Source organism: Cricetulus griseus, chromosome 2 (assembly GCF_003668045.3).
Source record: "Cricetulus griseus strain 17A/GY chromosome 2, alternate assembly CriGri-PICRH-1.0, whole genome shotgun sequence".
NCBI lineage: Eukaryota > Metazoa > Chordata > Mammalia > Rodentia > Cricetidae > Cricetulus > Cricetulus griseus.
The window spans coordinates 96,194,835-96,217,961 of record NC_048595.1 but is presented as its reverse complement, the minus strand read 5'-3'; the positions used below and the strand labels follow the sequence as shown (position 1 = coordinate 96,217,961).

The following is a 23,127-nucleotide window of genomic DNA, read 5'->3' as shown; positions in this document are numbered from 1 at the left end:
GACTGCCTTCCACAGGATGCTGGTTGCAGTCTTCTCTGAGGTGGATGGTCTCTAGTGAGCAGTGGGAGATGCATAGGCTTTGGGCTTGCGTAGGCCAGTCCACATTCCTCTGCCCTATGTTTTCTTGCGTGTGTGGTAAGAGTGAGAGGGCTAGTGGTGTTTGTATGTGTGCTTGCCTCTGTGGAGATCAGAGATCAACTTTGGGTGTCTTTCTCTATCACTCTCAACCTTATTTTTTCAGAGAAAGAGAGGGTCTCTTGCTGAACATGCTGAACATACATCTCACCATTTGCCGTTTCATATAGTCTGGCTGACCAGCAAGCCCCAGGATCCACCGGCCTCTATGCTGGAGTTATAGGTGCTCACACCACACCAGATTTTTATGTGGTTTCTGAATTCAGGTCCTCATGCTTGTACATCAGGCACTTGAACTGCTAACATCTCCTTGACCCTCCCTGGATCTCCCTGCCTAGAATCAACCTTGTCTTTCAGACTGCTGGCCATCATCCAAGACCTGCACCAACTTTTCAGGCTTCTTTGTGCCTCTGAGACCACTCCTCCCTCCTTCAGAGAAGTAGGCCAGCTGCACAACTTAAGGCTGTACCTAGAGGGAGGATTCTCTTCACATTATCCTTCAGGGTCTTATGGTGGGAGATGCAGGACTGCATGTCTACACCCCAGGAGCACCTGCACAGCACCCTGAATTATCTATGACACAGCTTGGCTCTCTCCTTCTCTTGATTACTGGTTGCAAGAGACCACCCATGAAGCCATAGATGTGAGTTGAAGAAGGGGGCTATGGTAAGCAGTAGATTACTTGGGAACTCTGCCTAAGAGTTCCCATAGTTTACCTGTGCTTTCTGTACCTTTTGGGCCTAATTGATGGGGGAAGTCCTTCTGGGTATATGTCTCTCTTATTGGTTAATGAATAAAACAGTGTTATCGTTACAAATGGCACCCATGTGGTTTTATGAACTTCCACAAAAACTTCAAAAAAAAAACTTAAAAAGGGATTTTAGAAACAAAAAGAACAGAGGCAAGCACAGTTTCTTGATAACAGCATTATCTTGGATGAGCAATGTTTCCCAGGCTTTAAGAGACACACCGCCTGGACTCCTTTAAGAGCAGTGTTCTCATTTACATATCAGCCAAAACTGAGGCTGTTAGGGAGCACCTGAGACTCAAGTGATTATAAAAAGATACAGATTTACATTAAAGAAAAATATACATAGGTTTGGGAGATAAAATAATGAGTATCTGGGTATACTGACAGATGCCTTTAATCCCACCACTCCAGAGGCAGAGGCAGGAAGATTTCCACAGAGAAACCCTGTCTCAGAAAAAAGGAAGTAAAAGAAATACTATAATAAACAGCCAGGTAAAGATGAAAAATACCCGGGAGTCTGGATACTACATGCTATATTGTTGTCGTTAAATTGTTTGATTGCCAAAGAAAGAACTACAGCTGCTAAAAGACATTTGATTACAAGTGCTGCTAAATTTATCCAACTTATATATTTTAAAAATGCTTTGACTTCTAAACTTAAAAATAAGGACAGGTTACTTGGGAAAAGAGTTTTTGCTTATGTTTCCTGTAAACCTTCCAGACTAATATGGTTTGATGAAGCAAGACCCCCTGAAACAGTGTCCCAGGTGATCCAACATCTAAAACAGCTGAGATGATACAGCCTTACAGACTACAAAAACAAGGACCTGGCCAGGTTTCTGTGTTTTATTATGATCCCCAGGGTATGGACATCATCCCCAACCAGCAGGAAGCAGTTTGGAATGAATGACACCCAAATATTGTTTATAAATGTTTGTTTTCGTTTAAATGGGGTTGATTATAAATGGCAATGATCACAATAAATCTCGTTTCAATGGAAAAAAGGGAATAGGATATAGAAATGAATACTTTGCATTGGTATGGATTTTCATTTATTGATACATCTCTAAGGTCAATTTTGTGATATGTATATTTCTCCTCTTGTTTAGGTATTGTATTTATATAGATCTTTTAAAATGTAATGCATTAAATACAGATTGTATATAGTCAGGTATAATAGTCAAAACTTACAATTAGGTTAGTTAGGTTTTCTAAATATACAGAGATGTATTTGAGATGGATAGATATTCTTCAAACCTTTCAAAGACCTACAGAATATATGGCATTTAAATGGTTTAGGGTTTTTCACAGTGAGGCACAACTGCTCCTGGCACACCAATTACATCAGAAAGGAGGACGGGCATCAAAGAAACTCAATATGGAGTTTGCCTTCAACATGGCAAGATTAGCCATTTAGGCAAGAAACTGCTCTTGTCTGGACTGTTTGATAAACTGGGCATGCAGGACCCACAGGAAAGTGACTGCTGAACTTGCAAAACAAGATGGACAGTCCTGAAGGGTTCCTGCTTCATGGAAAAGTCTGCCAGACATTCTGCAGGGCACAGAGGAAATTGACTGACAAACTGCCAATGGAGGCAGACAGTTTAAATTTCCTGCTTCACTGAGAAGTCTGCCAGACACACTGTGGCCTATGGGCTGAAGATGGATGCTCCAACATCACAGAGGAACTTCAGGTGACTGTCCAGGCAGTGAGGTGTCTCTATCAGTTCTAGAGTTTATATATTACCCTTCTGTGGTCTTTGACAGAGTTGAAGACAGATAGTTATGGTCATAGTTTTCTTTAGTTATTATAAAAGATAAGTTACATATAAGACCTTAGACTCACAAAGATAGGATAGATGATAGAATATTTTCTTTAAGTCTTGCTAAATGTCAATGGACTAACTATTGTAACTATAGTTCTTACTTGATAACTGTTTTGTTATATATTTTACTGTTAATGTTAAAACCCTTCTTTTTATTTAGACAGAAAAGAGGAGATGATGGGGGGAAGTCCTTCTGTGTATATGTCTCTCTCATTGGTTAATGAATAAAACACTGTTGGCCAATAGGGAAGCAAGATAGGTGGGACTAGGAGAGAAGGAGGATTCTGGGAAATGTAGTAAAGGGGGTCACCATGTGATCCCAGGAAGAGAGGACACATAAGGCCGGCATCCTCGGTAAGATAAGTCCTTATAAAAATATAGAGATTAATAGTTATGATTGATAATTAAGACCGAGCTACCAAATAAAAAATCCTACTCATTGGCCAACAGCATTGTAACTAACAAGACTGTGTGTGTTATTTGGGGGCCCTAAAGTGGCGGCAGAATCTAGGCAGCTGATGGAGTTACCGTTACACCTAATCTCAAGTACCTCACCGGGTACTTCTCATTTCACATCCTTCTCATGCACACCGAGCTTCCAGCAGAGCCTTTGCATTAATTAGCAACTTGACTTCTGCAGGGAAAGTAAAGTGGATGCTCTGGAGACTACTTTCCCCACTTTGAGATAGCAAAGCGGAAGTGATCCAGACCCCAGTACTAAAGACACCAGAGTCACCACCAGGACTTGAAAGGCAAAGGTGCCCTGGGCCTCTGAAAGAGCCAAATGGACTGTGGCATACAACAGCAGCTTGTCCTGAGCTTGGCCAGATGGTAGCATCAATAGCAGCTGCTGGGACAGATGCAGGGGATTTACCAAAACAGATCAACACAGCCTTTGGCAGTGAGTTGCAGTATGATCTGGCAAGCGGGGTCTCTGGGAAGGTTTCAAAATGTGCACTTTCACATGGCAAAGATGGGAACGTATTTTACTGTTTTGCCCTACAGCTACATGATCTGCAATATTCATTATCATGTAACTCATAGGAATATACCTCTGTAAGGTTTGTCTGTCCTCTATGTTGGTAACATCATTCTAACAGGAGCCTTGAGCAGTAAGTGAATGATACGTCAGATACTGGGCCAAGACTTGTGAATACATGAAAGTGTGGGTGATAAACTACCTTCTCTCATCCTGGGCATCTCAGACAAACAGCATCTTAGACAAGTCTTAGGCGCCTCTGTAGTATAGTGAGTACCATCCTAAGGGGCAGGGGTGAAGGAGGGGGGCATGAGGCCAGAAAGGAGGACCAGCCCTTCCATAAATGGCATTGGCTGTGCCTGACTTGGTATTGTGAGACCGCATTTCAAAATGCCTTAAGAAGAACCTCAAAATGGGGCTGGAGGTATAACTCAGGAGAAGAGTGCTTACCTGCTGTGTGTCAGACCTGGGAGTATTCCCAGGAGGGAAGAAGAGAGGGAGAAACCAAGAGTAAGAGCAAGGTAAAGAAGTTACTTTCTTGGCACACAACATCTGGAAGAAAGAAAACGTGTTAGTCAGATTCTGTTGGCTAAATAATTGGAAGGGAGCATTTAATTCTGTTGTGAGAAAGCATTCAGGTAAGGGGATGCAGGCACTGGCAGGGGCATGATGCCAGCTATGCACATAAAAGAGAGGGGGACTCGTGGACAGGGCACTGGGTATGTGCTGAGGAACCCTTTGTCATACCCTCCCTCCCGTTTTCTCTTGTCCCCCTCACTCTTGGCTCCTCAGATTTTCACATCCATCATTGTATGGCATGCTGAACAAGTTTTCCCAGCCTCCTTTGTGTAGACACAGCCAAGGTCTCATGGGAATACAAGCCTCCCCTCCCCTAGGCAGCAGCTGTGTTAACTAACAGTCATGGTTTTCTCTTGATTATCCAAGAGGCAGCCCTCTTCTCTGCCTATTTTAGTAAGTTCGCTTCTAGTTGGCTAGTGAAGTCTGCCTTTTCTGCTCATTAATCAGGACAGGCTTTGTGTATCCGGTGAGATACAAAAGACAGACACATCATACCCACGTACTGAAGAAAGTCCTTTTTAGAATGGTGTGCACTGATTCTTGGTAACTTCTTTCCAAACAAGGCCTGGGATGCTTCTCCCAGGTCCCTGTGCCCTTCCAGCTACTGGAGAGAGTATGAAGAATGCCCTTGGATATAGAACCTTCTGGAACATTTGGCTGGATTATAGGAAAATGGACAGCCTTTTCATTTAGTCAAGTTCTGAAGAATTTGGGACATTAAATCCCTGATCCCCACACGTCCCAGTCTTGCAGATTGGCCTGAACCGTGGTAAACAATTTAGACTAGCTTGAGTATGACATGATGCTTCCTTTTGGCTATTTCTACAACTTCACATTGAATGGAAGGAAATCACTTAAGCCCTCACAGCACTGTCTGGCAGGAGGTGGAATGCCTTGCTTGGCTTCCTGCCCCATTTGTCCCACACCCACAGCTGAGACTGCCCCCCACCCCATCCCTTTCAGCTCCTAGGCCTGAGATATCCCCTGTCCCATCATCAGTCTTAGGTTGTAACTCCCACCTTCAGGCCAAAATCCAAAACAATAGTCTTCTCATCTATGAACATGGTCTGGCTTTTCAGGTGAAATAGATGCAAATCAGCACTGTTGGTAAGGGTCTATTTTCAGTCACCATGTGAGAGAAGGTCTGCAGGGACCGTGGTCTTCAGATTCCAAGGAGTTAGGTGTTAGGCGCTTACCTGGAATCGACAGATGTGTACATAGGACTTTGCTGAGAGAGTTGTAAAGGAATTTTCTGCATTATCCATGCACACTTTGGACTGATAAGTTGAAGCACAGGCAAGCCCATCAGTTTAAGGGCAAGTATGCCTTCATCCTGCAGGCAGCACAGAAATGAGGCAGGCCATCTTATATGCTCAATTAAATAAAATAAATAAAATAATACATAATAATAGTATATATTGAATTAAACTTTATCTGTGTATCAAATATATGCTCTCCTCCATCTTCCTTTAAATGCAGCTTTTTCCCTCCATAGATCTTTTGTTTGCCTGTTTGGAGCATGCTGGTGAACTCACAACCTAGTTCCACTCTTTCTTATGAGCAAAGACAGACTTTAAGTGTGGTATTAAGTGGAACTGATTCTTTGTCTTGGTTTTGGGGGAAACAGGAAATGGTGGTTGACTGGAGAGTATTGCCGTCACTGATTAAATTCCAATAACATTTGATCTGGAAAATATAGGCCCCATGTCATTGTGTTTACCTGAATTTTAAAAATTCATAAATCTGAGTCTTAAACAAAGATTTATTTATCAATTTGTGTGCCTGTCTCTGTCTCTCTCTGTCTCTGTCTCTGTCTCTGTCTCTGTCTCTCTCTCTCTCTCTCTCTCTTTCTGTGTGTTTGTGTGTGTGTGTGTGTGTGTATGTGTGTAGGGGTGACCCACAGAGTCTAGAGGAGGGTGTTAGATCCCCAAGAGATAGCGTTACAGGTGGTTGTGGGCTACTCTGTGTGGGTGCCTTGAACTTGGATCCTCTTCAAGAAAGAGCAGCACATGATCTTAACCTCTGAACCATCTATCCAGTCCCCCCCCCATCTGGATCTTAATGGACATTTCATAATTATAAAATATTGTCATTATCAACTCTTTGATTTGGAGAGTATTGCCCAGCAAATCAACCCAAAGCTATCTGTGGGGCACATGGAGCCCAGAACACCAGTTTATAGATGCTGGCTCTAACTATCAAACAGAACAGTCAGAGGTGCTGCTGTCTTCCCAGGTAAAATCTATCCAGTTACAGCTCCAGCTGATGCATTATTTTTTTTCAACAATGGAGAAATACAGACCCAAGAAAGCCAATTTCCCCATGGTTAGTGATTTGTAACTATTACACCCATCACAGAGGGCTGCAATGGGGGAGAGAGAGCGTTCACATCCATAGACATTGTGAACGGATATCATTCACCTAAAGTGGGCAGTGTCCTTAGAATGCCCTATCTTCCTTGTTAGTTCCATGGAGCCTTCCTGGCTCTGGGGTCACTTTGGCTCCTTGTGCCTTAGTCGGTTAAGTGCCTATGGCCCTGCTTGTCTTGGTCCTTGCCATCTGAGGATATGGTCAGCGCAGTGCCCACAGCAGAGCAGACTTACAGGGAGCATTGTCCTGCGCTGGCCTCTCTGTTGTAGTTTACTAACATCAAGATGCTCCCTGGCCTGAGGCGTGTGTCCTCATCCCCACTTTTCATGCAGTGCACTAGTAACTGCAAGGATTCCTGGGGATAGTGTGTCCAAGAGCTGAGCTCCTGATTCCTGCCTTCTGTGTTGCTTGTTGGTTAAGTGGTATATCTTCTCCCCAGCAGGCAGGTGATACACCTGACTCTAGGTGTCCTGGTCAATGTTGAGACTTTGCCCTGTCCTTGTGTATACTGGGTCTCCTGCCCTGTGTCGCTCACTGGGTGGATATCTTCATAAATCGCTTGCCTTCTCTGAACCACAGTCCCTCCATCATGAACTTGGGAACAGGCGGGGAGGCTAGATCAGGTTTCTGGGTCACCCCTTGCTCAAGGTTTTGGGATTCGAAAATGTTCGGGGAACACACCACGTGGCTTTCAAAGTCTGAGCTCTATGAATGACTTTCATCCCCACTGCCGCTACTCTGGGGCATGCAAGGGATCCAGGCTAGTGTGCTGGGTGTGGCCGGGAGCGACTTCGGCTGTGCGGTTTTGGGACACTGTAGATCCTCTCTGAGCCTTAGTAGACTGGTCTGTCATGTAAGGAAACCCCAGCGATCCCAGCTGGCCCGGGTTGTAGGGCGCTGTGTCAGCACACGGGGCTTTCTTCACGGGTTACATTAAGGCTCTGGGGTGGAGGGAAGAAGGGGGCGTGGGGAGGTTCGGCGGGGACCGGCGGCGAGGTGGGGCACCGCGCGTGGGGGAGAGCAGGGCGCGGCGGAGTCGGGTTTCAGTGCGCGGGTGACTCAGGCGCGGGCGGGCGGCAGCCGGGATCCCGCCGTCGCCGCCGAGCGCCGCCTTTGTTCCGCGGGCGAAGTGGAGCTGGGGTCAGGCGGCTGCACCATGGCACCCAGGTAGGACTCGCTCCCGGCGTCCCTGCGCCGTGGCCTCGTTGCTCCGCTGCCTCCTCACCTTCTCTGCCATCGCTTCTTTCAGGAGGACGGCGCAGAGCCAGCGCCCGCGGTGGCTGCTCTCCATCATCTCCTCCGCGCTGCTCTCCGCCGTACTGCAGACACGCTCCGCAACAGGTAAGGCGCGGCTGCCGGTTCTGCGCCCGCCCGGGTGGGTGCGGTGGCGGCGCCTCATTCCTGGACATAAAAGGGAGTGCTTGCTTGGCGCAGCGCGCTGGCTATCCTACCCCGGGTCCTCCTGGGCCCCCGGGTTTCTGGGCACCGGGCGATCCCTTTAGCCAGGGCACGCAGGGTGTCTCATCTGGACGCGGCTCCCTAGTGAGGGCAGAGAAGAGCTTTGGCTGTACAGTGACACCACACTGCCAGAAAGAACAGGGTCCCAGAGAGCGCTGGGCTTCCGCGCTGATGACCTGGTGCGCCGGGCTCGGGCTAAGCAGATCCGATGCCCATAAGGTTCATAGGAAGCACGGTCACCGGCAGGGACACCTTGGCACCCTAGTCTCTCCTAACATAACGGAACAGAGTCGCTCGCGCGCTTGGTTCAGACCAGTTACAAATGGTCCTCATCCCTGAGGGGCAGAAGCGCGGTGGGTGATGGACTAAGACTGGACAAGTGATCCTTCCTCATGTTCTCTGTGCCTCCATACCCCCCACCACCACCATTTAGACTCAGAAACTGTTGAATTAAAGTGGGTCTGGGTTAAAGTCTGGCTGCCTGGGTGTGAGTCGCGCCTCTGTTGGGTGACCATGGGCAATACTTTTCCCATCTACGTGCCTCAGTTTCCTCATCTGAAAAGGATGAACTAGACCTACCACCTATTTCCCAGGGATGTTGTGAAGTCTAATGGACAGAGGGGGAAGTCATGCTCTTTCCATGCTTCTGGGTACAGAAAATAAGAGACGGAAGATACCTAACTCTTCGCAGCAACTTGTGTGTTGGAAAGCACTGCCCCTGCCGCGGGGAGGCTGGGAAGTGCAGGCAGCTCCGAAAGCCAGAACACAAACCCAGTTGGGCAGGTTCCGGTTCCTGCTCAGCCTTTGCGCTATGCATTTAGCAGAACCAGACTTTTGGAACAACAGCCTCTCACCCCTTTTGAGTTAGAGGATTAGCACATAACCCAGTAGAGTAAGTGAAGGCTCCAGAGGCATGTAATAGTCCTCTGATGAAAGCTGGGCTGGGATTGGTGGCATTGTTTAACTCCTTAGATTCTTGAAGAAGCCTAGTACCACCCGGCCTGTGGTCTATGAGGTAGGAAGACACAGAGGCAATGATAGTTTTTCCTGCCAGGGACTCCAGCCTGGCTTTTCTTGCAGATCAAAGGGCAGTTGGAGCAGAGTTCTGGCTTCTCCCGAGAATGTCCAGTGTGGAAACCTTGCAATTTCCCATATGACACAGGGCTTTGCCAAGTCAGCAGTAGAGGGCAGCTGACAACATTCAGTGCTCCTTTGGGATCTGAAGAGGGCTCCTGGAGCCCTGAGCTCTACAGAGCTTCCATGCAATTTACAAGTTCCCATCTCAGTCATCAATCATTCCAGGAGCTCTTCTATTCTGAGAACTCTGAATCCAAGCCACAGCTTTCTAAGTGTCTGGGGTGGGATTTGATTCAGGCACCCTCACTCCAGAGCCTTTGCTGTCAGCCACCAAAGGAGTTTCCTAGAGATGGCCTTAAGGTCCTGCAGTCTCTGATGAATGCTCTAATGGGAGTGTCCTCATGACAGGAGCCCAGTGCATCTCCAAAGCTCTTATAGCCTGGTGTGCTGGAGGGTCATCTCCAGATTAACAGAGCAGGCCTGGAAGGAACATGCAGTTTGCCTAGAGCTGCTCAGTTGTTCCAAGGTAGATCTGGGATAACCTGCAAGTCTATGGACTCTGGGAGATTCTTCCCACAGGGCTACTGCTCAACTATCTATTAGGAAAAGAAGAGAAAGGGGTTTGTGTGCTGGGTGTGGTGACGTGAACTTGCAATCCCAGCACTTGGAATGCTAAGGCAAGAGGATCAGAGCTTCAAGGCTGGCCTGGGCTACATGGCTAGATGACATTTCAACCAGCCCCAAGACTTTATAACTTTGTAGGAGCCTGCAGAATTCACACCAGCTCCACAGAAGCAGTTTCACAGATGAGGATACCAAGGCAAAGTCGTTTGTCCAAGAGCACATGACCTTCATTGGCAGAAGTACAGCTGGAAGAATTTATGCTCTTGACCACTAAGCTAAATGTTTAAGCTTGTTTCATCTCCCCAGTAGTTAAACAGCATCTTAAGTACTAAATATTTACTACACCACTATCTAGTGAGTCTACTCCTTAAAAGTAGACATAATCATATGCCACTCAAAAGCTTTTATATGATCATTCATAACAGCATTATACATAACGACAAAGCATAGAACAAACTGGCTCATCAACTGTTACATGAATAAATCACGGTATGTCTTTTCAATGGAATAGTATTCAGCAATAAAAAGGGAGGGAGCACAGATGCAAGCTACAACATGGTAAGTGTAAGTGGCCAGATAAAAACCTGCATGTTGTCTGAGCCCATTTAAACAAAATTTCTAAAAGTGAAAAACTACAGATATGGAGGACATCTATAATTACTTAGTCCTAGGGAAAGAAGCAGGGGTGACTAAAATGGGCAGCTGGAGACGTTGTACAGAATGATCCAAGACTGGACTGTGGTGGTGGTGTCTATGCTGCTCTATCGATATAGTAACTGATCTAGCTGCCTTCAGGACAAGCTGCACACTAGACCTCAACAAAGCTGTTTAGAAAAATGGAATAATGCACTTTGCAGGCATCTAAACTCAGGTGAGACTTCTGGTCTGGAGTGGCACATGGCTGGCCACTCAAGGCATGCCAGCCCCATCAAGTACTACTGCCCCTTGAAGGCTGTTCTGAGTCCCGGATGCTTCTCCAGGTCTCTGGCTCTATTGCCTATGCTGTCCCTGGATGCCACCATATACAAAGCTCCTATAGGATGGAACACAGGTGTATGCTAATCTGCATATGTGGATTTATTAAAAATTAGATCTTTGTAAGCTTCCTAGTTGTCCCTCAGCCATCCAGTTTTGAACATTGGAAAACCCAAGCTTCATCATGGACCCATTCTTTCTGTAAACTGAGATGACTAACTTCTCCTTCTGAGCCTCAATTTTCCCATCTATGAAATGGGGTGGCAAGAATTGCTCAGCTTTATGTTTCTAGTTTTGAACACTGGGAAACAAAATGTTATTTACCCAGCTTGAGACTTATTTAGGTTCAGCAGACTGGGGATAGAAAGGAGACAGGTCCAGATCTCTCCCGAGGGGTTCTGAATTCACAGTCAGAAAGAAAAGCCCACACCTCACCCCACATTTACCTCATCCTGAGGGCAGTCACCATCCTCTCCTTGAGTCATTGAAACATCACCATCATGGCCCCTTGTGTCTCTGAAGGGTCAGGGCTAGGCTGCAGGATAGCACTGTGGGTTTGTCTCATGAAGCTAGCTTGGTGGGAATGACTGCTGGTTTGGGGGTTTGAGGGCTGTTGCTGGAGCAGGGATGGTTCTGCTGTGCCTGTTAATAAAATGCTGATGTGTGCTAGTTGTCTGCTTCTCTTGGTTTCTTGTGAGGTAACATCTTCATTCAGAAGAGTACACCCAGAAAGTACAGCCCAGCAAGAAATAGAATACCCTGGCTTTGCTCTGCTCTGGCCGGGGTAGGGGGTTTCTCATCTCTCAGGTGTGATTGCCACCTGGACTTTTATAGCTATTTCTTCTGTTCACTCAAAAACAAAAACAACACACACACACACACACACACACACACACACACACACACACACACTGGTCTGTCTTCCTTGACTCTGAGCCTTTTCCATGAAGAATGTACTTTTCCATTTCAACTTCTTTCTCTGAATGTTAAGGTTTTGAGATCCATGCATGAGGCAATAGTTTATTTTCACTGTAGTATAATAGCCCACACTGTGATTATACCTACTGTGACTGCTCCACTTTTCTCCAACAGCATGTGGGCTGTCATAGGCCTGTGGAATCTGACAGTGTGGTGTGACTGTTCTCAAGTGGATATCTGGACACAAGTGTAGGCATTTCCTTTAGTTTCCTACCTAGCTGAGGTGCTGGGTCACAGGGGTGCATAGTCAGATAAACAGGTACTGTTGGCATGCCTTCATCTGTGTTTGTACCAAAACACATGAGCATCGGGAAGTGAAATTCCCCATCCTCATATCCTGGCCAGCATCCAGCTTCATCACTGCATTTAATGTCAACATTCTAACGGGCACCAGTTAGAGTCTTAATGAAGCCTTAATTTATATTCCCCCTATGTGTGCATATGTGTGCGTGTCTCTCCCTGTCTATGACTATGACTCTCTCTCTCTCTCTCTCTCTCTCTCTCTCTCTCTGTGTGTGTGTGTGTGTGTGTGTGTGTGTGTGTGTGTGTGTGTGTGTGTGTGTGTGTGCGCGCATGCTCTGGAGTCAATCTTGGCTGTTCCTCTGGAGCCATCATCTTGTTTTCTAAGACAAGGTCTCTCACTGGCAGTCTCACTTAAAGGTGTAGAATACTTGTCAAGCTAGCCTTAGGGAATCTCTCCTCCTCCACCTCTCCAGTGCTGGTGTTACAAATGTACACTGTGCTCAGCTTTTGTCCTGGGTGCTGGGGATGGAACTCAGGTCTTCATGCTTGTGTGGCAGACCCTGGGATCCATCTCCCAGTTGGAGCTGACCAACCTTTTGTATGTTTATGAACCATTTGGATATCCTGATTGACTTTTAAAAACTGATGTGGAACTGACCATTTTAAAATATGGAGATGGGGTCTCTCCCTAAACCCGGAGCTCACAGATTAGGTTAGACTCGTTGACCGGTAAGCCCCAGGGATCCTCCTGTCTTTGCCAGGCAATCCCTTTTTGAAGATGTTTCTGTCCCACTTTACCTGGCAATCCCATCTTCCCTTAGGATTCTGCAGAGGGAGTTCACCCTCTCCCCCCAAGCACCTTAAGTGTCTCTCAGTGACAGGGAACTCAGACTGCATGGTGACCATTGACAACACCTGCATCCCCTGCTGCAAGGAAGAGCCATGACATAGGCCTGGGCCTTGCCCCACTCTGGATCCCAGAATCTCAGGCAGGGCCTGGCACAAGTGGATACACAGAAAGATTTTTAATAAATCCAGGCAGGAGCAGAGAGGCCTATCTGACTTTTCACCTAACATGTCATCTTACCATATCCTCCATGGTACATAAGCCATGCCAAACCCTCCTCAGCTCTGTCAACTGCATAGTGACTGGATGAACAATCACAGAACTTTAAGGGGCTTTTAGTTTCAGTTTCCTTCCATAACTTCATAAGTAGGTACTCATGTCACCTGCTCTTTGTCAGTTTTGATTGCATGAGCTAGGTGACCCTTTTGTTTGCTAGCTCATCCTCTTATTTTTGATGGCCAATGTAGTCAAAGGTAGGATGTTGTCTTTCCTCTTCTAGTTAAGCCTCTGGGTTTATCTTTGATGGCTTCATCCTGATCCATTTAAAATGGACCAAAAGTGAAGATGTAAGCTGAAGTCAGTTCCGTCCAGACGGGAGCCAGGATTCCCCAAATTACCTAGTGCGAGCTGTTGTCCTCATTGTGTTTCATTGTACATTATTTCCATTTAACAGTATAAATTTAATTCCTTAATCTCTATATTACTGGTTACTTTCATTTGAGAATGCATGTTGCTGCGTGTGTGTGTATGTGTGTGTGTGTGTGTGTGTGTGTGTGTGTGTGTGTGTGTGTGTGTGTTTGAGTATATGTATGTGTGAATGTGTGCTTAAGCCCACATAGTTTTGAGGATTGTTGTTTAAAAGTCAGGTGAGGGACATCACTTTGCCATCTCCACTAAGCCAGTGGAATTCAGTGAGTGCAGCCCACATTCCATCTCCATCAGAACTCACTCAATTCTACTCAACTTAATCCAACAAAATCAATCAATTCCTCACTCCAACTTAACTATCACGGCACAACTAGTCCTATCTCAGCCCAACCCAATCCAAACAAATTCAATTCAACCCAACTCAGTCCAACACAAACCAATCCTTCTAAATTCAATCTGAGTCTTTTCAGCTCCATTTAACACAGTCCAGTTCAACGTAACTCAGTTTTAGTTCAACCCAACTCAACTGTGTTTAACTCAGTACAACCCAACGCAACAAGCTCAACTCAATCCATCCTAATCTAGGTCAGTCTTTTGTATCCATGGTGACATGGGGACAGAAGAAAACTGTTTTGAAGGCCCAGTTCTTAAGGGACTAAGACTAGATTTAGAATTTAGGGATCCCCATTCTGGGTTTGAGAAGCTTGGCTGGAGTCTGGCTTGCAGGTAGCAGCCTGGCTTTAGGCCTCTGTAGGATTTGTCTTCCTATTGATGAGGGACTCAAAGACAGTCCAGCTGAAAAGGCTTCCAACCAACCAAAGTCTCTTTAAACTAGTTTCTTCTCCAAAGGACCTCCTGGCAATGTCTTCGAGTGGTCTGTTTTCTGTAGTGGTTATTTTTAGAGATGTCTGTCTTCTTCCCATATTTCCTGGTTGTCCTGTTCTCTTAGGGGCTCTCTGGAGTGGAGATTGGGGGAGTAGCTAGAGAACTTCATCAGAGCCACTGTCCATCCTGGGAGAGACTCAGTAGACAGTAGTAGAAGCTTGAGTGTAGCAGATGGCTTACGCCCTTGGGGGCTTATGAGTATTCTCATAGACTGACAGAAAGCTTGTGCCCTTCCAAAATAGGGACATACATTTCAATTGGAAATGGGGGAGATAAAGGGACATAAACTGTGTGTGTGTGTGTGTGTGTGTGTGTGTGTGTGTGTGTGTGTGTGTGTGTAAGTGTGCAGGCATATGGAGATCAAAGGACAGACTTGGGTGTCATCCCCAGGTACAATTCATGTTTTTATATTCGTTTTGTTTAAGACAGGGTATTTCACTGTCTTGCAAGTCACCAAGTAGGCTATACCAGTGAGTCCCAGGGATCCCCCTGTCTCCACCTCCCAGCACTGGAATGTAGTACTAGTTTCTCGTTGGACTGCCAGCCTGCAAATAACGACAATGAAACTTATTATTAATTATGAAAGTTTGGCCTTTAGCTTAGGCTTGTCCCCAACTAGCTCTTATAACTTAAATTAACCCATTTATATTAATTTACGTTCTACCATGTGGCATTACCTCTCTTCCATCTTGTATCTCCTGTTTCCTCTCCATGTCTCCTGGATTCTCCTGCCTCGATTCCTCCTCCTCTTCATTTCTCTCCCTGGAAATCTCCCTTATACCTTTTGTCTAGCTATTGGCCACTCAGTTTTTTTATTACACCAATCACAGCAATGCATCTTCACACAGTGTGCAAATATCCCTGGAATTGCTCATACTAGCATACCTGATAGTCAGCCTTTAAAAATACCACAAAAAGTGATTAAAGTAATACATAGTCATTATAAAAACCTGGAGAAGGGGCTGGAGAGATGGCTCCATGGTTAAGGGCACTTGTCTGCTCTTCCAAAGGTCCTGAGTTCAGTTCCCAGCAACCACATGATGGCTTGCAACCATCTGTAATGGGATCAGATTCCTTCTGGTGTGCAGAGCATTTATATACACAAAATATATGAATAAATAAATCTTAAAAAAACGGAGAAAAAAAGGAAAATTCCGTTTTTAAATACAGATCACATGCTATTTGTGACTCAGCATAAAGAAAGCCTACTCACACTTGGGGAACTTTCACAATTGTTTTCCACATGTGAATACACATATGTTGGATCAATGGCACATTGTATTTCATTGATTGCCTTCTTTCCTTAATAATCATCTGGATGCTTCCTTGGGAATATTAAACATTCTTTAATATTATTTGTGCTTGAAATAGGATTTTATAGTGAAGATACAACAATTAAGCTCACCCTCTTGTAGGCTTCTAGCTGCTGCTGCCGACTCCGTGTAAATCCTACTGTGCTGACCACAATGGCATCTCTGTTTGACGACTACTGTGATTATTAGTGACCACACATTTCTACAACAAATCATCAGAGGTTTTGTTGCAGTCTTTGGCGAGGCCATGGTAATTTACCATTCAGGCCATGGCCAATGAGAATGCCTCTGCCTCCTGCCTTTAACCTGGGCTGCTGCCTCTCCAAGAAAATGACAACAACCAAGGGGCCAGGGTCTGCATTGCCTCCTCATGTCCCCACCTTAGCCAAACAGAGATGGGGCTCATCTCTTCCATCAATTCAGCCATTTTTAGTACCTTGTAGTAAGTGCTATAAGGGTTTTCCAGAAAACTAGAATGTGAATGTGCAGGTCACACACTTGGTGTCTCTGACCCCTAGAAACAACCTGGGCTGCACAGTGAGTTTTAAGGGTGTCTGGTTCAATCAATGCAAAGGAGCAACAGCATTACCAACAGCCAATCTAAGCTGGGCATGTAGCTCACACCTGTGATCCCTTCACTTATGAGGCTGAGGCAGGAAAATTGCCAGGAGTTCAAGACCAGCCTAGGCTGCATAGTGAGCCTCTGTCTCAAAACAGCAATAAGACAGACACAAACACAAAGCCAGGCAATCTTCCATCTCCTCAGCTTCCTTTAGAAGACAATGGCTCCTGGGTCTCCAAGAGAGCCCAGGTGGGAGGCCTAGTGCCAAAGGAGAGATTTGGGATGTGGTTCATGCCTCTGGTCTCCAAGGTTCTGGATTCAAATCTTAGCTCTGCTGTCTCCTTTTGAGTGGCTAATTTCAGTCCTTATTTGTAGGTTGGGACAGGATTAGAGATGAGTCAGGAGTCTGTCACTGATGGCAAAGTTCAATGCCTCATTGACCCCCTCCCACCTCACTATGGGTCCCTTGGAGGCAGGACCTTTGTTTTATTTACCTGTGTTTCCCCAGCTTATGCCATGGTACCCAAAGGATACAGTGAGCTCTTGAATTCATTAAAGAAAGAATCTTCAAAGCCTGGGGCTGAGGTGACCTCAGAGAAAATCCAGCATGATAGGCCCTTTGACATGACCATCTGTGCACTGGAGGCTACTCAGTCATCCATTCTGGTTGCTGGAGGTGGTGAAGGGATGAGATACCTCAGGAAGAACATACGTTTGCTGGATGGGAATGTAGCACAGAATTAGAGGGCTTGACTAGCATGCACAGAACCCTGGGTTCAATTCCCAGGCCTGCATAAACCACATGGTGGTATACTCAACAGAAGTTCAAGGTCAACCTCAGCTTCACTTTGACTTTGAGACCAACCTGGGCTAAACAAGATGTTTCCTGTAAGACAATCTGTTTGCTTGGAAATTATAACTGCTCTATCCACTGGAACAGAGGTGCTGAGGTCCAGCTGGTGACTAAACAGCTCATTCCATCAGTAGCCTATGCTTTTCCACCATCAGTCACACTGACTTATGGCTGCTTGGCTTTTGCCTTTTGTCCAGCCCAGAGAAGTACAGTAACTAGCTCAGCTATCTGGGGTCATGGTGCAAACTGAAAACAGCTACATGTGCAACAGGCCCGCGTCCTGGCTCCTAGTTTAGTGTTCTGGGATTTAGAGAGCTTTCCATGGGCCTGAGTACTGATAATCATATGCTACTTTCTATGTATTTTTATTAATTTTTTCCATATAATATATTTGAATCAATTTCCCCCAATTTTTCCCAGACCCTCAACTCTAGGCCTACCCAACTTTGTGCCCCCCTCTCTTCAAGAAAATCAAACCAAGAACAAAACAAGTGAAAATCAGAACAAACAAAACCAAAAAGATAAAAACAAAACAAAACAAAAATAATTCTAGCACCCTCTGCTTCTCCAGAACTAGCACAGTTTTTGTTTTGTGTTGTGTTGGCCAAATACAGGATCTGACCTGGAGTGTGGTTGATCTACCGGGTGACTCTCCACTGGAGAAAACTCACCTTCCCTTTCTCAGCAGGTACCAACTGCAAATAGCTTTTTTGTTAGGGTTGGGACTTTGTGCCCACTTGGCCTTCTCAGTACTAGGAATTTGTCTGGTTTGAATCTGCATATGTCTTGTGTGTGCTGCCATAGGTGCTGTGATTTCATATGTGCATCAGTCCTGATGTGGTTGGAAGACACTGTTTCCTTGAAGTCATCAACCATTTCTTGCTCTTGCAATCCTTCTGCTTCATCTTCTGAATAGGTCCCTGAGACTTGAAGGGAGGAGTTTGAGGAATTTCTGTGTTTTAGATACATCCTCTGGTTATAGAAAGGTGCCTATTTCATATATATCAGCTATAAATACATATTACTTTTGTGCATTTTATATTTATCAACTGTGTTTACATGTAAGTGTATGTTATATGTAGAAATTATATGCATAGTGTCTATATGTATCTGTGTTTCATACATATATTGTAGGTATATATAAGCTTCTATATATTGTGTCCTTGTATGTATCTGGCTTTCAGGTATGTATAGTGTACTTATAAGTTGCATTGTGAGTGACTCTGTGTGTGTGTGTGTGTGTGTGTGTGTGTGTGTGTGTGTGTGACACATCCAACTTTCCCAACAGCCCTATGGTTGGAGAGAGTTCAGCCACAGCTTAATGGGAATGCCGATGCCTGTCCCATTTCCAGTGTCTACCTTGGCAGGCCTCTATACTGCACCCTCCTCAGTCTCTAACATCTTTCTGTTCAGCTGTGGTTCGTGAACCAGCATCCCCTGGGGACTCTATGGAAGGCAGAGTCTCCAGCCCCATCTGGAACCCAGTCAATCAGAATCCACATTTAATGAGATTCTTCTGATCTCAAGGTGAAACATGGCCTGTCTCTGATTATGTTGCCCCTGCCTAAAACTCTTCCCACAATAATCACTATAGTAGGCAGAGCAACAATCCTCCAAAGAAGTCCATGCCTCACCCTAGTCCTATATCAGGCAATGTGGCAAAGAGGAATTAAGGTTGCAGGTGAAGGGACAACAACACCCTGGATTATCTGGTTGGATCCAGTAGATCACAAGGTTCTTTGAGTGGAAGAGAGAGGGAAAAGTATGTAGAGCCCAGAGTGGGGTAAGTGGGGAAGACTTGACCAGTCTTCCTCATTGGTCTGGGAGTTGGAGGATTGAGTCACAAGCCAAAGGATGTGGGCACTCCGAAAGGGCTGGACACAGCAAGAGGACAGATTTTTCCCTTAAAGCTTCTAGAAATAAAAATCCTGTCTTTGATGCCTTGATCCTTACGTTGGCTCTCTAACCTGAGCTATAAAGTGCTGAATCTTTGCTGATCAGAGCCTCCATGTTCGTGGTGACTGATAAAAGTAGAACTTTTAATCAATCACAGTCGCTCCCTCCATGGACCTACTGAGTGCTGCTCTGCTTGGTCTCTTAGACCTTGGCTCTTCTCACCCTGATCTCATGCTTTCAGGGTTAGAATGTGAGATGGGACTCCCCAAGGATCTGGGTCACTCCTTCAGCATTTAGCACTGCATCTGGGCTGTGGGCTGATCTTGGACTCCTTACCCTTGTTAAAGAAGTCACTCAAGCAACCTCACTCCAGGGGAGCATCAGTCAGGGAACTGTCCCCTCCCCCAACCCACCATGTGCAAGATGCAGCTATGGCCACAAGGAGGGGTACAGTAGAGACCAGTCAGAGCCTGTGTTGGCATTCTTCTGCTCTTTCTCTGCCCGGGCAAATTTTCATACCTCCCTGGGTCTCAGTTTCCCTGTCTGGGAAACACAGAGGTCAGACCAGGTGAACCCTACATCATCATTAGCAAGAACATTCTAGCATGTCTGAGTTCAGTTTGGCCCAACTTTGTGACAAATGAGGGCATCAATGTGACTGAGCTGGGCCCAGCCTGACTGTCTGGCCCCAAGCACGTTGCCTTTCACTGATGGCCCATTCATGAGCTGGGCACAAATCTTCAGGACAACTGTGTATATTTGGTACCAAACAGAGACTTCAGCTGCTCTAGCTGCCCAGTCAAAATGCCAAATTACTCACTCTCCTGCAGCTAGCACAGGGAAAAACGAATCATTTCTCTCTGCACAGTTTTTCCATGTGACAAATTTTCTAATTTTACTTCAGGTTAAGCTGACTCCTGCCAATGGCTCCATTTCAGAGGCTCCCGACCCCCTTTTGAGATTCAGGTTTCCTGATTTAAAAACACAATGGTTCTGTTGGTTTAATATTTGTAAGTGTGAGCTGGTTCTAGAATTGCAACTGAAGTTCTTCATCTTCTCTGCTCTTGGATGCCCAGCAATGGCTTCTTGGTCTAGTTGATTGGCTCTAGGCCTGGCTGAGTCCTGTTCACTCTGTGGAGGCAGACACTTTTATCTGAAAAGGGAGGGAGCGGCTACTGAGACGGAGCCCATGTGGCTGGATGGGAAAGAGTGGTTACTGGGCATGTTTCTAAGGGCAGCTGGTTCTGTGATGGCTGTTGGGATGGGAGCTCACACCTGCTACCAGCTGTGGGTCTGTGCTTGGGTGCTCTGTGCATGGCACAACTGGGGCACTTTTAGCATTGGAAAGAGAACTGTGGCTGTGTTTGAAAGACATGAAATCTGCCTGTGTGGCATCTCCTGCATGCCGTTACTGTCTTCCACCTCTTTGCCACCCTTGGGGTCATATCTCTGACACTCAGGAGTCCCCTCTCTCTGACCTCTGGCTCATTTCAATGCAAGCAGAGAGGCTTGTTCAAAGTGCATGTCCTCTCGTGTCCCTTCTTCCAATCCTTCTGTGCTTTCCATTACAGCAACGAGCTCTATACCACCTGGGCTATCGCCAAATCCTCCCCTCCTGTGTCTCTCCTGGCTTTTGGCTCCAGCCATGCTGAACTCCTTGCTAATTTCTGACATCACACACAGGATCCTTTCTCAGCCTCATTAGTCTTATGTTTGTCATAGACTTGCTCCTTGAACTGTGGTCCCTGAACTAGCAGCATAGGCATTACCCTGAGCTTGCTAGGAATGTGGGGTCCTGGGTCCTGCCCCAGAGCAACAGCATGAGGCTTTGTGCTGTAGATGCCCCCAGGCAATGCATTTGATGCCAAAGTGTGAGCCACAGTGCTCTGAGTACTGGACAATGAGGAGTCTGGCACTGAGTGCTGGGCAGCTAAGAGTCTGGCAGAGCTGGTTTGATTCCAGGCTCCACAAGTACCAGCTGGTGACCTTGGATGCCTTACTAATCCTATGTGAGCCTCAGTTTCTTCATCTGTAATGGCAGAGATAAGAATAGGATTTATCTCAGGCTACTGTGATCAATATGCTGCAACCCCCACCCCAAACTCTTAGCACAGTGTGTGTGGTAAACACTCAATAAGGGGTGAAAGGTCTCAGATATGGGCTTTGAAAGGGACATAGACAAGTTGTTGGAGAGTATGGAGTTTATCAGAACATTTGTTAACACCACGGACAGAAAGACAACAGCATGGTGGGGGTCTGAAGGGAGGAAATCAGGGCCCATGCGGCAGAAGTGAGGGTCTCTCTGTAACTCTATGAGGAGGGGGAAAACGGTCTCTGATTCCTAGGCAAAAGCAGGGAAAGGGGTGGGGGAGCAGGATGTGTGGCTACCAATACCCCCTTTAACATCAAATCACTTGCCAAGTGAGAGATCCTGGCACCAGGAAGTTTGTCAGCCAGGAACCCATGATGCCAGCCCAGTGCCTTATTTTAGATAGCTGTTAGGGAGGAAAGGCTGTTGAAGGTATTGTGGCCCGAGCAGAAGCTGGATTCTGTGATATTTTATAGATCACAGGGCCGAGGTTCAGCCTCAGTGTCATCTCTAAACCCTCCTGTGGCTTCATTCTACATCAGTTCATTCTGTCAGCGGACAGAATTCATTTGCAATCCCATTTCACCAAGGACCTGGAAGGCCACCAGTGTCACTCACCTTTGGAGGTTAGGATTGTTGAGCCCTCAGGGACCAGGAGGCCACCATTGCGATCAGATGTGGGAAAGCTGAGTTACCTAAGCAAAGCCGTGCCAGGTTTGGATGGGTGAATAGGAATAGTTTCGAAGTTCTAGGCTGTCCTACCTGTGGAAGCCTGGTAGATCTTTTTTTGTTTTTGTTTTTTTCCAGGAGGCAGGGTTTCTCTATGACTTTGGAGGCTATCCTGGAACTAGCTCTTGTAGACCAGGCTGGTCTCGAACTCATAGAGATCCACCTGCCTCTGCCTCCCAAGTGCTGGGATTAAAGGTGTGTACCACCACCACCCCGCAGCCTGGTAGGATTTTAAAAAATCTCGTCCATTTGTTCCTTCATTTTCACTTAAACATTTCTGGACTGCTTAGTGCATGCAAGGCAATGTATGTTGTGCCTGATACGAAGCGGTGGACAAGGCAGGCCTGGTTCCAGTGAGGGATACGGACACTACCAATTTGTGCCAAACAATCCTTTGGCACTGATAAATGACAAACTGGGTTCTGGAAGAGAATAGGAGGCAGGCACAGAAGCCATGCTTGTAGCTTAGTACTCAGGAGGAAGCAGGAGGTGTACAAGTTCCAGCCTGAACTACAAAGCAAGACCTGGTCTCAAGAAAAATGGAAGTACAGGGCACTAAGAAAAAACACACCTGGAAACTTTCATCTGTATGAAGGCACTGGGGAAACCTGGCCATGGAGTGACCTTTAAGATGTGGTTCCAAGGGTGAATGGAATTAGTCAGGGAAGGGTCCTGGGAAGGTCGAGCTGAGTGATCCAGACTTTCAATTGAAGGGATCCAGATGGGGAGAAAGTTAAAAAGCAGCCTGCTAGGGCTGGAAAGCTTGTTCAGCGTTTAACACTAGGTGTTAATTCCCAGCACCTACGTGTCATATCACAACCGTCTGTAACTCCAGCCTCAGGGGATCACCACGGGTACCAGGCACCCATGTGGTGCAGAGGGATACATGCAGGCAGCACACCCATACACATAAAATAAAATTTTAAAAATGATTTAAAGGAGCAGCCTTCTTGGTCAGAGCACATGAGGGAGAGAAGACAGAGGGATCCCTTGGAGGAAGGTGAACGCTCCATCAATAGCCCAACCTAGCTACCATGGCCCCTCAGGCTCCATATGCTGTTCTCAGCCCAGGGGTGGGGATAGAATGAGAGTCTTGGGTCCTGTAGGTGCACAGAGTAGGACTCTGGGCTTGGCTACCTGCCTTGATTCTATCCTTGCTTACAGGAGAATGCACTAATTCGGGTGGAAGATGGAAGTGCTCCACCCCTGCAGAATTTCAGAGATTTACAGAAAAACATTAGAGAAGCAGGACTGGAGTGAGATCCCTGAGCCATGGGCAAGAGTGTGGAATATTTCTTTACACTGTGTGA

At 46.2% G+C, this 23,127-nt stretch overlaps 1 protein-coding gene across 1 annotated transcript in view; it reads left to right on the top strand.

Moving 5' to 3' along the window:
- The first annotated feature begins 7,385 nt into the window (after positions 1–7,385).
- The window catches only part of Col15a1 (collagen type XV alpha 1 chain), a 106,871-nt gene continuing 91,129 nt past the window's right edge, over positions 7,386–23,127 (top strand). Inside the window, exons 1-3 of the mRNA XM_027403132.2 lie at positions 7,386–7,437; positions 7,579–7,807; positions 7,890–7,981. Of these exons, the coding sequence (XP_027258933.2) occupies positions 7,386–7,437; positions 7,579–7,807; positions 7,890–7,981 (373 nt within the window). The remainder of the gene's footprint in view (positions 7,438–7,578; positions 7,808–7,889; positions 7,982–23,127) is intronic.